Consider the following 15,948-nt stretch of genomic DNA (forward strand, 5'->3'; position numbering starts at 1 on the left):
TAAAGGCTCTTTTGCGGGCACTTCCTGAAGACACCCCCATCCCCCACCCCCCACCCCACCCTGCTTTTCTACAAGTGCACAAAGAGGTTAAGAAGAGTTTCATGTCTAAGTTAAAGGAGGCAGTTTCTGAAATTAGCTTAGGTGAAAAAACCAAGGTGGTGTATTCATGGATTTTGTCCTCTGCAAAGCCATGAAGAAAACATGAAACGCACTCCCCAAAGGCAAAGGAGCAAACTGAGGGAGAGCAGCTCATTGGCACCTTTCAGAGCTTCAACAGTCTGGAGAAACGGGAAAAAAAACCATACAAAGATAAAGAGCAGCCAAGATGCACTTTTATAAAATGCACACTGGGGCCTGTTCCAGATCTCCGAATGACTTTCAATATTGCTTTGCATGACTATTAGACCAAGGCCTAAAGTGCCGTGATAGCTTCTGCTTGCCGGGGCATGGTAAGATCACTCAAACGAGCGACAAGGTAACAAGTAAACACCAAAGGCAATAGCAGAGCTTACCGTTTCCCTCCACTGGCGACCAGCTGTGCAGTAAACCAGCTTAACCAGCCTCCCTAAGGATGGCTCTAAAGTCGCTGAAAAGGAAAAAAAGAAGGTAAGTCCTTAGCCTGGAATGTAAAGGCACCATCTTGGCTCCCAGGCAGGTGGCACTGATGGCCCAGCAGGGTCATGTCCCCACGTTCCAGGAAAGATAAAAAAAGTGCAGGACATGTTTGTGGGGTGGGTTTGATGCATCCTTTCCGTTTGCTGAAAGCCTGAGGAAGGATGTATTCCACGGTAGGACCGGTGGCACTTTAGACCTGAGGTTAAAAAAGTGCTGCACTTCAGTGACGCTCCCCAAGCTGCTTTCACCACCAAAGAGAAAAAGATTTGCTCTCTCCAGTATGGTGGGAATGATGCCATAAAGTCGGTCAGGGAGAAAAACCCTCTAAGACTTGCTTGCAAGTTTCAGAAGGCCGGCATTCTTTATGGCAGTGCTGGGAGCACGGGGGAATGTTTCCTCTGAGCGTGCTCACCCAGTTCCTCGAGGGTACGCACTACGGACAGCAGAGCACTTGCACACTCATAGCGCATTACACATGCATTTTCAGTCAGGCACGGGATGGGTTACAAGTTGCTTGCTTTAATGCAAACGAGCACACGCCCTCAGACAGCACTGCTGAGGTTTTTTGCTAGCTCCCCGTGCTCCCCAAGCGGGGCCTTGCCCTCTCTCGGGGGGCTATCTGAGTCAGAGGTCACGATCTCCCCCCACAACAATTACCTTTGTCCGAATTCCAACCAACATTCTGCGGATCGCAGCACTCTATCGGCTTGTCTCCTCCTGCGACCACAACGTCCTCACCCGGAGGCTCTTTCTGCATCACCGAAGAGAACGCAGATCTTTTCCCCATCCATTCTTTCTTCCCCATCCTTCCCAAGGCTGACTCCCTGGATGAGAGGTCCCTTAATTCGTCACTTCTAACAGCTTTAGAGAGTCAGCTTGGCCTAACCTTTGTGCGCAGGTGTGTTTAACGTAGAGCTACACAGCAAATCAGAGCGTGGCAACTGGGGAGCTCAGACATCTTGTCCCTTTGCCGAGCCAGCAGCTTCCCCTTAGCAGAATCCCTGGACATAAATGTATATATAGTGGAATCTAAACAGTGGCATCAAACGTCCCGCCAGACACCACATCCGTCCCCAAAATCCTTCCCCCCAAACAACCCTGAAAGACTTCCCTTGACACCCTCCTCCATCCTGGCTGTTCCTGAAATCATCCTCCACCTCCACCTCCCCGTCCTGGCCCTAAAACCTGTTCCCCCAGACCCTGGTGCAGCCCTCCCCCACCCTCGGTCCGTCCCTAAAATCCTTCCCCCAGCTCCCCGGTCCTTCCCTAAAGGCCTCCATTAACCCCCCGTCCGTCCCTAAAACCCTTCCCCCAGGCTCCCCACTCTGTTCCCTAAATAACACACACACCCTCCACCCTCCCCCACCCCCACCCCCCCCACCCCCATACCCAGGTTTACCAATACACACACACCCGCCTCCTCAAACCTCCCCCACCCCCCATACACCCACTCCCACAAACACACATCCTTGCCCCACCCCCCACCCCCACACACCCCGCTCCATCCCTAAACACCTTCATCCATTCCCACCCGTCCCTCCCTAAACCCCTTCCCCCCGCCCCCTCCCCTGCCCCCGTCCCTCTGTCCCTGGCATGGCCCAACTGCCCAGCACCACCAGACCACTCTGGCCCAAACACCATAAGGCAATGGTTCCCACCTGACAATAGCAAGTCGAGGAACATTTTTTTTTCTTAAATAGAGAGAGTTTTACTTCGTACGCTGCCGACTACGCCGAATTATGTTTTGCTGGCTGACTGGATACACAGCAAAGCTGAACTCCACATCAAATATAATCAAATCTATCAAGTATATCAAATAATGGAATATATCAAATGCAGTTTCTTGTATTGCAATAAAAGAAAATAGCATGCAATATGATAAAAGGAACCAGTAGCAGTTACTGTGAGCGATATGATAAAAGAGCAATAGGAGCGAAGCATCCATTTGTTATCCCAAAGTGTTAACGTGACTAAGGAAAGGAGACATCACCAATTCCCACCCCAACAACACCCAGGCCCACCCTTCAGCTGGGAGCCCCCTTGCAGCCAGTGCCAGGAGTCTCTCGGGAACTGGGAAATTCCCCTGGAGAAGGTACCAGGAAGGAATTCTCTCGCTGCTTCCCACCGTGCATGTGAGGCACAGCACAAGAGTTCTGCTCCCTGCTTTCTCTGGTGAGAACATTGACACAGCACTTTTGAACTCACACAGAACCAAAAAACATGGCCTGGGAAAGTGCAGGGCTGCTCTCCTGGAGAGGGTTCCAGAAGGAATTTTATTGCTACCTCTCACCATTTCCTTGCAGCCACGTTAGGCACAGTAGAGAAGTTGTGCACCCTGCTCTCTGTGGGGAGAAACTGGACACCTTTACACTGGCAATAATGCACAGCCCAAATAACTCACCTTGACAAAGTGCAGGGCTGCTCCCCTGGAGAAGGTGGCAGGAAGGAATTCTCCGGCTGCTTCTCACCCTGCCCTGGCAGCCGTGTGAGGCACAGCACAAATGTTCTGCTCCCTGCTTTCTGTGGTCAGAAAATGGACCCCTCACATTTGAAATTGCGCAGAGCCCAAAAAACTCACCTTGGCAAACTGCAGCACTGCTCCCTGGAGAAGGTTCCAGGAACGAATTCTCTGGCTGCTTCTCACCCTGCCCTGGCAGCCATGTCAGGCACAGCACAAAAGTTCTGCTCCCTGCTTTCCGTGGTGAGCAAAATTAATCCTTCAGCGTTGCAGTCGTTAAGAGCCCAAAAAAGTCACTTTGGGAAAGTACAGCACTCCTCCCATAAAGAAGGTACCAGGAAAAAATTCTCTTGTTGTTCTCACCCTGCCCTGGAAGCCATGTGAGGAAGAGCACCAAACTTCTTCTCCCTGCTTTCTGTGCTGAGAACATTGACACAAACCTTGTGCACTCATGCAGAGCTAAAAGAAAAAGTATCTCTTAAGAAAGTGCAGCACAGCTCCCCTGGAGAAGGTTCCAGAAACGAATTCTCTTGCTGCTTCTCACCCTGCCCTGGCACCCATGTGAGGCACAGCACAAAAGTGCTGCTTCCAGCTTCCTGTGGAGAGAAAATTGACCAAAACCTTGTGCACTCATGCTGAACCAGAGCTCACTTTGTGAAAGTGCAGCACTATTCCCCTGGAGAAGGTGCCAGGCAGGAATTCTCTTGCTGTTTCTCACTCTGTCCTTGCAGCCATGTGAGGCACAGCACAAATGTTCTGCTCCCTAGTATCTGTGTTCTGAAAATTAACCCCTCACATTTGCAATCGCATAGAGCCAAAAAACCCCTCACCTTGACAAGTGCAGCACTGCTCCCCTGGAGAAGGTTCCAGGAAGAAACTCTCTTGCTGTTTCTCACCATGCCCTGGCCGCCATGTGAGGCACAGCACAAAAGTGCTGCTCCCTGCTTTCTAAAGTTGGCAAAATTGACCGTTTATAGTTCTACTCATGTAGAGACAGGACTTTCTTATTCAAAAGCAAAACCCAAAAAGCCACGTAGCCGTGGGAAACCCTTTATCCTTCCGTGTGGCTGGTGACTTCCCATGGCTCTTCCGCAAGGCAGGAGAAACAACCATGAATTTGGAAGCCCATGTAAATTCAAGTACACTTAGTCCTCTGACAGTCACTGCTTATGGGCCAGCAGTCCTCTCACCCCTCCACAGATCTGCCTCTTAGTCCTCTAGCAGTCATCCTCCATGGAGGGACCACAAGTCCTCCATACCTACCTACCAACTCACCAGAAATGAGTCAGACCACGCCAGAAGTGACACTGCCTGACCTGCAGGAGATAGATTAGGCCTGTAACGATGGTTTCAAGACAGAAAAAACCACCACCATCCACCAGCCCAGCAGAAAAACAACCAGAAGAAACATCATACACAAACCAAAGGCCCCCATCCAAACCCCACAAAGGCAAAATAGCTGAAAAAAGGCACTCTCCACAAAAAAAACCAACCACACAGAACACATGATAAAAATGCCATAACCCCAGGAACACAGGGCCAACAAACACAGGTTCTGTCCATAACAATAACACACTTTGACACTAACTCGCCTGGCCTCTGGCATACCATAACCTTGTTGCCCCCAAACCCCAGCACATTGTAGCCCTAAGGTAACAGAAAATGGAACACAAAGTCCCTGAAGATCTCTGCCAGGGCAAAAGCAAAGCACAGAGCCACACGGGAGGGTGTCCTCTGGGCAAAGCCCTCTGCTCCAGCACGCTCACCTCGAGCAGGTTGCAGAGAGCTGTGTGCCCTTGGCCTTTGAAGATCTCCAAGGACAGAGGCTGCACAACCTCCTTGGACAACCTCTGCCAGCATTTGACCGCTCTGAGGGGGAAAATTTGCCATTTCTATTTCTAATTTCACTGTACCGCATTCCAGAACAGCCATGACATGACAAGCTCAGGCTTGAAAGCCAGTGCTGTGGCTGGCCTGAAATTCTGTCCCCCTATTTTTCATCCACTGGTAGCTAAAGGAGGACAAAGAAGGATTTCTTTCAAAGGAGAACTTCTCTTTTCCTCTGTCCTACTTCTCTGCCAGTGATCTGGATTCTGAGTGCTGCGCCACTGTCCTAATGGCTGGGAGAGGGATACTTCTTGTAGGACAGGGAGGAGGTGACAGTGGAGATGATCAGGCTGGGGAAGCTGAAGGAAAACGCAAGCAACTGGAGTTGCCTGGAGCAAGAGTGGCCAGCTTCAGAGCTAGGTCACCTCGTGTCCTCAGCTCCCATACAGGAGCTGAACCACACACATGGACTGCAAAGCAGTGTGGCCCATAGAAAAAAAAATGCTTTTGGCTCGGGATCGCCCAGGGGCATTTAACTGCAATTCCACCCTTGTCAGCAGGAAGGAAACATGCCCTGCAAGCACACACTGAGGCATGACACCTTCACCGGGGCTAAAGGGTACCTCAGGAGACCTACATGGGACCCCCCAGCACCTGGATTGCTGGCTGGAGGATGGGTAGCCCTGCAGGCTCCATACATTGGACCAACGGGCACCTTCCCTTGTCACACAGAGCATCCTCTGCACAGTTTCTGGTAGATCTCTGGAGAAGAGCTTCTCCGCAGCCCTCTCCCGTGGGCTTGCTCACCCCCGGAGCCCTTCCCAAGCACAGCCCCAGCAGGTGGATGCAGCCGGCGATGCAGGGAAGAACAAGCAGCAGGCACCACAGTCAGCACTGCGGGAAAGCTGGGACCCCAGACACCCACCCAGGCTCTCCAATCCCAGCCTGGCCCACAAGAGTGCCTTTATCTCCCTTTCCCAGAAGTGCTGAATTCCCCTTCCAGCATTAGCCACTGGACCCACGCTGCTTCTTGCTGCAGTGTACAACAGCCAACAGAGAACTTGCTACATGTCTCTGATTTCCTGCATTTTTCCTGAAAAGGGCGGGTGTGTAACTCTCTGAATGGCTTCTATTTGAAGCAAGGCATTGCTTAGGGTCAACAGTGAAACGAGACACGGGCCATCAAAAGCCGACTACGGGTCCCTTCTTTGCCATGGTCATGGCCTACCCCACAGACTCGCCCCTGGCCGTGTTGGCCACCGGCTGGGTGAAGGTCATGGCTAACAGGGCAGGGGCTCCTGGGTGCTGCTCATCCAGCCCTGATTGCCAAGGGGGAAGCCTTAGCACCCAGGTGGGATAAGGCCTTCCCAAGCAAGGGTGGTGCTCCAGGGGCACCACAATCCCTGCCGAAGCTCACCACACATTTCATTTCCCTGTGGCGCCTGGCAGGACACGAGCGGCTCTTGACTGCTGCTAGTCCCCCCGTCTCTTGGTAAAAATGGAAGTTTTTCCTCCCGGTGGGCCTGCTCCAGATCCAGCGCCTTGGGGCCTGAGGCCTGGCGCGGCCTGTGTGCCAGAGGCCTTCCGACCGCTAGGCCGGCCTCCACCAAGAGGAGTCTGCCTCAGGCCACAACGGCCATCTCTAGGAAAAACAGCTTCTTTTATCGACCAGGACCCTGTCAAAACCCCAGGTCAAAGCGCTGGCCGCAGGCGCAGGGAGGTGGCCCTCGCCCCCTGCCCTGTCCTGCTCGGGGCTCCCCCGGGCGGGGCAGGCCCGGCCATACTGGAGAGGGCCCCGGCCCCGCCCCCCCAGGCCCCGCCCACTTTCCGTTGGGCTCAGACCGTTGGTCACGGGGAGCCCACGGCCACCACAGGCAGCAGGGCAGAGCTGTGCTGGCACGCAGCGGCGCTGGCAGGAGGCAGCCTCTGGCCCAGGAGCGCTGCCACAGCACCAGCACCCCGCTCCCCAGCCTCCCCGTCGCCGGCTGGGCCCCCTCCTCGGTGCACGGCCAGGGCCCTCCTCTCCCGGGCAGGATGGGCCAGGCCTGCTGCTGCTGCGGCTCCAGGTGGGCTCCCCCCGGGCTCGGGGACACGCGGGCACAGCTGGGCCACGCAGCACTGGCGTTGCTCATGCCCGCCGCGCTCTGCTCTGCAGGGAGGCTCTCAGCGACGCCGAGCCGGTGCTGAGCGCGGACGTGCGGCTGACCCGGGGCCGCAAGAGGAGCGAGAGGCGCCTTCTGCTCCTCCACGAGGAACTGGTGGTCGCCAAGTTGCAGTAAGACCCTCAGAGCCCAGATCCTTGCCCCCAGCCCCGGCCCAGGGACACCCTGGCACCAGCCCCAGGCCCCGGCCCCTCGGTGCTGGAGGCACCCATGTCCGTCCCAAGGGCAGGTGGGGGACAGGGCTCTGCGCGTGGGGACCCAGCCCAAGGAGCCCCCCTCCAGCTCAGTGCCCGCCTCTGCTCTCTGCAGACATGGCACCAGCCTGCGCCCACAGCTCTGCCTGGCCCTGGACCAGCTGTGGGTGCTCAGCAGCGGGAAGGAGGCTGCGGGGCAGGATGGACAGGAGGAGGAGGAAAGCACCGATGAGGACAGCACCTCTGTCATCCTCGCCTGGCCCACCGGCTCCTGCATCGCCACTTTTGGGTGAGTCGTGGTCGGGCAGCAGAGGTTCCCAGCCATGCCCACGCCATCCCATGAACACAGGCCTCTGCCTTGCGTGCAGAGCTGGGCAGGGAGCAGGCAGCTCGGTGGCAGGGAGGGAGGGATGGGGGATGTTTCCCCATCCTGCATCCCCTGGTCACCTTTTGGTCCCCAGAAGGGAAGGGCAAATACAGCTGCTCGGGCAGGACAGAGCGACCCAGGGCTTGGACAGCACCTCTGTCCTGCCCCACGGGGCAGGGCTGTGCAGGCACCCACCTTTGCCCAGGGCTGGGGGCAGCAGGGCCTGACGCTGTCTCCCCTCTCTTTCTGCAGCTCCCAGGCACTGAAGGAGCTGTGGGTGGCCACGCTGCTGGGGTAAGCCGGGGGGGTGCTCCAGGAGAAGCTGGGCCCACGGGGGAACACAGCCCCCAGCTGGGGAAGGTGCCCCCGTGGCTGCAGGCAGCTCTCGGGCGCAGCTGCCTGACGAGAGACAAGAGACAGCTTGGGGCTCACCCAGCTCTCTCCCTCTCCCTTCCCGGTGCACAGGACACCAGAAAGACGCACGGGAGCCCGCGTCACCCGCCTAACATCCATCAAGCTCCTGGAGAAGGAGCTGAGCCGCCGCCACGCCGTGAGTGTCTCTCTGCTCTGGGCCCTGTCCCCGAGCACTGCTCCTGCAGCCGAGCAGCAGACCCATGGCTGCTCACCTTCTTCCCCTCCTTCTCTCCCGCCCAGTGGAGGACACTGCACGCCAGGAGCCTGGAGAGGCTGATGGAGGCACAGGCAGAGGTGAGAATGGCTGCCTTGCACCTGCCTCTGGCTGTGCTGGGATGTGCAGCGAGTGGGGTGACCATGTGCAGGAGGGCGGGGGTTCCCACAGTACCGCTCCGCAGCAGAGGGGGTTGGGGAGACACCAGGAACGCTGGTACGTACTGGCTGGCTGGCGGAGCTGGGACGAAACCTGCCGCACGGGGCAGAGAGCCTGGGAGGGCAGAGGGTCCCAGCTCTGCCATGCTCAGGCTGCTGGCTCCGGGGGGCAGCTCGCCACTGGCCCTTTCTGCTGCGGGGCTGCTGTCCAAGCGCAGCCTCATTCTTGGTTCTTGCAGGCTCATCCCAAGCAAGGGCCTGCGACGGCCCCATCTGCAAACGCAGGGGGACTTTGCCACGAGCCAGGTGAGTTTGGGAAAGCAAGGCAACCTCCTGCAATGGACTGAACTGTGCTCACTTGTCCCCTGAGTGTCGCCATGCAGGTTGGGCACCGCACGGGAGGACAACACCTGGACTGGCAAGGACACCTGCTGGAGAGCGGCCGCTGCATGAGCTTCTGCAGGACACAGAGCCTCTGCGGCTGCCCACAGCTTGCAGGAGGGCAGGGCAAGGGCTGGGACAGGCTGTCCTGGTGGCACACCAGCTCTCGGCAGCCTCCAAGCCACAGCTCCTGAGCCAAAGCCACGGTTCCAGCTGCTGGCTCCCTGCCTGTCCTGCCGCACTACACAGCATCGCGCTGCGGGCAGGACAGAGCAGGGCAGGGCAGGGTCTGGGACCGCTGGCCTGGGGTTCTCCGTTGATGGCGTCTTACTCTGTTTTCCTTTGCAGCAGGAGGGAGCAGCAGCAGCAGCAGCAGGAGGATGGGGCTGCCCTGGCCCTTTGCTCTACGGCGCACCCCGGCCGCTGCCCAGGCGCCAGGGCAGGCGGGCTCCGGCTGCAGCAGGGCGCTCTTTGGGCAGCCCCTGGCAGCCCTCTGTGGGGAGGACAACACGCTGCCCCGGCCCATCCAGGTAAGCCAGCCTGCACACGGGGTCCCCAGCCCCCCACTCAGTCCACAGGCAGTGTCCCCTGGCTCCAGGTACTGGGGAATTGGGCTCTCTGCCCATGGCTCACGCTTCTCTGCTCCCAGCCCCTTTGCAGGAGGACAGAGCCCAGTCTGGGGAAGAGCTCTGGCCACGGCCACCGCTGCTGCAGGGCAGCTCCTCAGCCAAGCCACTGTCCTGCATCTCTTGCAGGAGCTGCTGGCTGTCCTGCACCAGGAAGGACCGACGACGGAGGGGATATTCCGCAGAGCTGCCAGCGGCACGGAACTTCGGCAGCTACGCGAGGCCCTGGACCGCGGCACGGAAGTCGATGTGGGAAGCCAGCCTGCACTGCTGCTGGCCGTCATCTTGAAGGTGAGCGCTTCTGAGCTGCAGCTGGAGGAGCTGCTGGCTGGCCTGCAGCGTTCAAAGGCTCACCTGCAGCCCTTGGCATTGCAGGAATTCCTGCGAAGCATCCCCACCAAGCTCCTCGTCATCGACCTCTACGAGGACTGGATGGCAGCCATGGAGAGGGCCAGCAAGCAGGCCAAGGTGGAGGAGCTGAAAGCGTAAGTGTGGGCAGCAGCCTGCCTGGTGAGCAGGGACCAGGAGAGTTCTGGGACCTGCCTGCAAAGCATGGGTTCCTCAGAAAGCTGTCTTTTCGGGCAGCTGCAAAGCTGTGCAACACAGCTGCTGGCTCCCACCCGCCTGGGGCCAGCTGCGGGGACGGCTGTGGGCACCCTCTGCTTCATCAGCCTTGTCTTCCTCTTCCCTCAGGGTGGCCGACAAGTTGCCTGTGGCCAATCTCCTCCTCCTGAAGCGGCTGATGGCCCTGCTGCAGCACATCGGCAACAACGCAGCCACCAGCAGAATGAGCTGCAGCAACCTGGCCATCTGCATCGGGCCCAACCTGCTGAGCCCACCCAACGAGGACCTGCTCCCGCTGCAGGCCATGCTGGCGGTGACCGAGAAGGTACGCCCTACCCAGCAGCCGGCTGCTGCCTTCCCGGCCCATCGGAGCTTGGCTGTTGAGAGGTCCCTGGCTGCCTCCTCCCTTGAGCCAGGGCTGGTGGGCTGGGTGCCTGGAAGAGCAACCCCCAGCCGCAGCCACCTGCGCAGACAAAGGGTCAGCAGCGGGAAAGGCTGCTTGACACGTCTGCAGGCACCTGGCTTGAGACCAAGGCTTTCATGTCTGCAGGTGAACGTGCTGGTGGAGTTCCTGATTGAAAACTGCGGGGACATCTTTGGGGGGGAGGTGGCCGGCCTCTCCCCTCCATCAGCCGAGGAGGTGCCAGCACCCATGGACAGGCGCACAGGTAGGAGGAGGGGCTGAGGCTTGTCACAGACACTGGGGCTTGGGATGCCAGAAACCTCAACGTTGAGGAGACAAGTGGTGTAGGGCTCGGCTGGGCTTTGCTTAGGTGTTCTTGACTTCCAAGAAGTCACGCTGCTGCACGTGCTTTTGCTTTCCAGAGCTGCGGTGCGAAGAGCAAAGTGGCCCTGCAGGCACAGCAGACACCCAGCGTCCAGCAAAAGCCTTTCTGGATGCAGCCGCCTCTCTGCTGGACATCGAAAGAGGAGCTGAGGGAGACACACGGGCAGGGCCCAAAGCGGCAGAGGTACGGCAGCTCCACAGACACTGGGGCAACATGTCTCAAGTGGGACAGTAATTTCCCAGGAGGCCAAGCAGCTGCTGGGCCTCCTCCTGGCAGCCGCTCTCTTGTGCCTTTGGGGCTCCTCCTCTCCCCCCAGAGTGGTGCGTGTTAAGGAAAACTGGAAAGGCTGTTTCTGGAATGCACTTCATTAAGTATGATCTGCTTCATCAAACAAAACATACCTACAAAATACCCACAGAAGGACAGAAAGGAGTAGCTGCCACCTTGAGAGGGCTTTTGCTCAAATCCTACTCCGTCGCAGCTTCATCAAGTCTAGGCTGCGTTGGCTGGGCTGTGCAAAATGTGCATGATGCAAACCAGCATCTCCTCTGTAGAGCTAAGATGGCAATTTGGCAGTCAAGCCCTCACTACCCCAGGCTGTCACTTGCCACCTGCTACCTCCCAAATTTCTGGTTTAGGCACCTCCAGATTTGCCTCCAGGCACCCCTGAGGGCACGGCAGAGTCCCTGGCACACCTGCCACAACTGACCAGCCTGCCCCAGGAAACCAGGTAGGAAGAGCTCCCCTTGCCTGACCTGAGAGCTCACTGCAGGGGCCTGGGGCTTTCCCCATCTCATCACGCTGTGGGATGGAAAGGTTTGCAGGCTCCCACCAGGAGAAGGAAAAGTCAAGGAAAAGGAAGAGAAAAGAAGCCTGGGCAGAGGAGAGGGACAGCCAAGCACAAATAAAAAGGAGAAGAGAGGAAATGATTTTGTGGACCCAAACCTGAGACAATGCAGGAAGCTGCAGCACGTCAGGAAGGCCAGGTGCGTACCAGGCACTGCTGCCCATCTTTCCCAGCTCTGAACACGGCCCTAAGTCAGCCCAGCTGGCTGGCAAGGGCCGGCGAGGGCTGGTGCTGAGCAGGGTTTGGGATGAGCCCCACGGCAGCTCCCCGGGGGCTCCCCGTCGAGCCCTGCTGTGTGGCACAGGGGCACTGTCAGCATCCCTGCGCACGCACAGCTCCCTAGGGACATCACCCCTGGGGAGAAGGCACCGGAGCCGGCCTCGAGTGGAGGCCAGCAAGAGCTGTCCCTTCTGGGCCATGAGGAATTCCTCGGAAACAGCGTCCCCCAAAGAGGGGGGAACCAAATCCTGCCTCTTCCTGCCTCTGGGGGCTTATCAGAGCTTTCTGACTCTGTCGTTGCAGGTGCTGACTGATTTTCACCGTCTGAACAGCTGTGACTCCTGGGCCCCTGCAGCTGCTGTTGACAATAAAAGAATCTTTTCCCTCTCCTGACTGTGTCTGCCATAGGGTCTCGTGGAGTGGGGAGCTCTTGTGCTGGGAAGGACCCTGGGAAGGGGAGGAGTTTGGGATCGTCCCTTGCCCCAGCACCCTTTCCAGCGGGCATCGGGGCTGAGCTGAGGGGCTTTAGGAGGAAAAGCAAAGCACAGAGCCACACGGGAGGGTGGGGTTGGAAGGGACCCGTGGAGGTCCTCTGGGCCAAGCCCTCTGCTCCAGCACGCTCACCTCGAGCAGGTCGCAGAGAACTGTGTGCCCTTGGCCTTTGAAGATCTCCAAGGACAGAGACTCCACAACCTCCTTGGACAACCTCTGCCAGCATTTGACCGCCCCGAGGGGGAAAATTTGCCATTTCTCTCTCTCCTTTCACTGTACCACATTCCAGAACAGCCATGACATGACCAGCTCCCTACAGCTCTGGCAAAACCAAACTGGGTGGAAATCAGAAACCGGTACTGCTGTGTAAGCAGCACAGCCTTTAAACCCAAACCAAGGGTTTCATTCTAAAGGTCAGCTGTTGGAGCACCATGAGGCTCTGGTGGGACAGCTCTGGAAAGAGTTAAGCCTACGCATCTTCAGAAGTTCTGCTCACCTTGGAAGAGGCCACATATGCAGGGCTAGCGCTGCCCGTACCCTAGAAGGTTAATTTAACCCTAATTTCTAAATAGCACTGCAGATACCATTTGAAGGGCACAGCACTGTCTGCCTCTGTCTCACTATGAGCAAACACTGACCCGCTGGCTAATTATTCAGCTGCTTTGGGGGTGCGGGGGGTGGTGGTGGTAATTTGCAGTAGATTTAAAAACCACCCTCTTGCCAATTCAAGTCTGCTACGAGTTCAGTGAGAGCAGCTGGGGAGAACTGCAGTCAATGCTGACAGGCTCTTCAAAGCCTTCACTGCCCGCAGCCTGCACGGTTTGCTCAGAGAGCAGCAGAATCGCCCGTCAGCCAGAACAGGGAACAGAATCACTAAAGCAGCATCCCCTCATCGGCACCGTTTTTAAGTTTATCTCCTCCGTGTTTTGCTGTCTCTCCATATGGCCGTTTTGTTAATAAAGGCAGTGTCGCCAAAGGATTGAGGTAATAAACAATTAAATTAGTAAATGAAAAAAATTGTGTGCTAGAGGGGAGAAGCCAGTATGGGAATGGGAACTGCGTGTTCTGCCCTTGCTTACATCACACCTGACCAAGAGCCTTTATACATTGCCTGAAAAATCAGTTTATCTGCAGTGAATCCCAGTGACAAGACAAATAGTTACGGCTTTTTTTCTTTTCTAAAAAAACACACAAAACTTGGTCTCTTCTGCAAGGTCAGCTCCAGTTGAATGTGACAGCAGCGCATCCCTGGGAACGCCGAAGGGGATCTGCATTGAGCCACCAGGCACCCTCCTGAAGACGACGCAGCTGGCTGTACGACCGCTGCTGGAAACCAGGCAGCAGCGAGCTTCACCTGGAGCACAGGGCTCTGGATCAGGGAGGTCAGGGACCAGGCTGAAGGAGACAGGACCCCGCATTACGACTGTCATGAGAAGAGGAAATCCCAAGGAAGGTCTTCTGCCTCCTCCCTCGTTACAAGGCGCTGGGAAACCATTTGTGCCCTGTGGCAGCACATAACAGACCCAGCACGGGGGTTATGCAGGCAGAAAAAAGCTGCCACTGACTAAGAAACCTTACACCCTAGGCCTATCTTTTCTTTCCTGATCACAGAGACGTGACATGCAGCTGCCTTCTGTGATGCCAAGAGATGTCAGCCTTAGCAGCCACACAAAAGATCCCTGAGAAGACAGCATGACAAAGAACAAGTAGGAAATGATCTAAGAATGATGCTTTTTCCTTTCTGCAGGGAGAGCAAACACTTCCATCAGTCCATAACAAGCCTTTGGCACTTGTCAATATGGCAGAAATCAGGCACTTAGGGAGGCAGGAAAAGAAGATGACAGTGGAGCAAGGAGGAGAAACAGCCACTTTTGTCAGCAGGTTACATCAGCCCCCCGCTAAGCTGCAACAGCTCCATCATGTTGACCCATTCCTCCAGTCTTTTTTTACCCAAGACAGACACAAATCCTCCCCTCGCTGGATCCAGAGGATTCCCTAGCAGGCTGGGCTGCCTGGCAGCTGGGAAAGCAATCTGACAGGGAAAAGCACACCCGACAGACACAGGATTCGCTGGGTGAGCACAGGACGACACACTGGTCCCAAGGGTCGCAGATCTGCAGACACCCTGGCAAGCAGGGATAAGCCAACCGAGGACGCAGGTATGCAGTCCCTACACCCCTCTTCCCACCCAAAAAGCCCCATCTCAACGCACAGATTTGGCGGGGTTTTATTTATCTTCATTGGGTGGCAGAGATGCTCCCTGCTGCTCCCTGCAACTGAGAACAGAACAGACACAACTCACCCAGCAGAGAGGAGAGGGGTACAGGGAAGCTGGTGCCTGAGGGGTACTGCAAGTAATTCCTGAAGTCACTATCCCAAAGTGAAGTTCACCACAAATCATCCTGGCTTGCTCAAGTAATGATCTTGTCTCCCCCAAAGCGAGCAGCAAGCTTGCCTTAACAGGAAGAGCAATTTTCACTCGACGGTTAAGAGTACCATCGAGGTGGCAGCACGGCCACCATCATTACAGCATTTTCCTTTTCTGTTTCAAACAAGACACCAGCCTTTCATTTGCCCTGTGGCTGCCCCTTCAGTTAACCTCATTCAGTTTGTCAAGCTGCCCGTCAGTCTGCATAACATTCCCGATGCAACGCTCCTGTGAAAATTTCAGCCAATAACTCGCTCCTTCGAGTGGAGACCGTGATCTCTGAGCCTCACAGCCACCGTTTGCAGATTGGCCAACAAATGGGAGACAGGGAAATGACGGCTCACCACCCTGCAGCAACCTCCAAGCAGGAATCAGAGCAGCGGCTTTGGCGCTTTAGAGGACACAAGGCTTGGGTTCAGGGACACGGGGGAATGAAGGATGCCCGTGTCACCCATCAGCTGGGCTAAGGCACAGCCCAGCCTGCTCCGCTCTCAGACGGACACGTGCACGTCACCCTGACACCCGACTGCATCCCAGGCTTTATCTCCACAATTATTCAGTCCCCTCTGCTTCCCGTCAAGGAGCTGCCAGGCAGCGTAAGGCAGCCAAGGGCAAAACTTCAACTGGGGCAGCAAAAGAGCAGCAGAGCAGGCAGCTGCTGAGGGCCAGGGCGCAGCTCGGGCACATCTCGCCCACGCCCGCGCTGCTCCCATCAGGCAGCCTCAGCAGCACCGTGCCCACAGTCTGTCTGAAGAGCCCTTGGTGAAGCGGCTGATGGAGCAGGTTCCCAGGACCTGCCTCCTGGCACGTCTCCGTGAGAGCAGCAGCTGCCCTGAAAAGCAGAGATGCTCACCATGGGGGAACTCGGCCCCGTGGAGTCAGCAGGGGGGATCACCACACACACAGTCACAGGGCGGCTGGGGCTGGCGAGACCTCTGGAGATCATCTGGCCCCAGCCACTGCTCAAGTTTCTTTATTGCAGGCAAAGAAACCGTCCCTGAGCCGCCTCGTATTACTGCTCTAGTGATCGATCAGCCCCAGGATTGGCAGGGATGGCGGTGAAGCACGACAGGCTTTATTGCCCAGTCCCATGGGTTAGGGCCCTGAGGCAACGGAGGGGCAGATGTACCCTGCAAGCCCCCCGGCGACACCGCGAGCTGCCCGGGGAGGAGGGAAGGCATTGCACCGGGGCAG

The 15,948-nt window shown here is 56.9% G+C and overlaps 1 protein-coding gene across 1 annotated transcript; it reads left to right on the forward strand.

The window, feature by feature from the left end:
• Positions 1–8,786: 8,786 nt before the first annotated feature.
• On the forward strand, positions 8,787–15,221 carry LOC308072965 (uncharacterized protein; the record flags this gene model as incomplete). The annotated part of the gene is made up of 4 exons (XM_080410608.1): positions 8,787–8,827; positions 10,110–10,648; positions 10,806–10,951; positions 15,060–15,221. The coding sequence occupies 4 exons, from the start codon at positions 8,787–8,789 to the stop codon at positions 15,219–15,221; spliced, it is 888 nt and encodes a 295-aa protein (XP_080266734.1).
• Between the last annotated feature and the right edge of the window lie 727 nt (positions 15,222–15,948).

This window comes from Falco punctatus, assembly GCF_963210335.1.
Source record: "Falco punctatus genome assembly, chromosome: 14".
NCBI classification, from domain to species: domain Eukaryota; kingdom Metazoa; phylum Chordata; class Aves; order Falconiformes; family Falconidae; genus Falco; species Falco punctatus.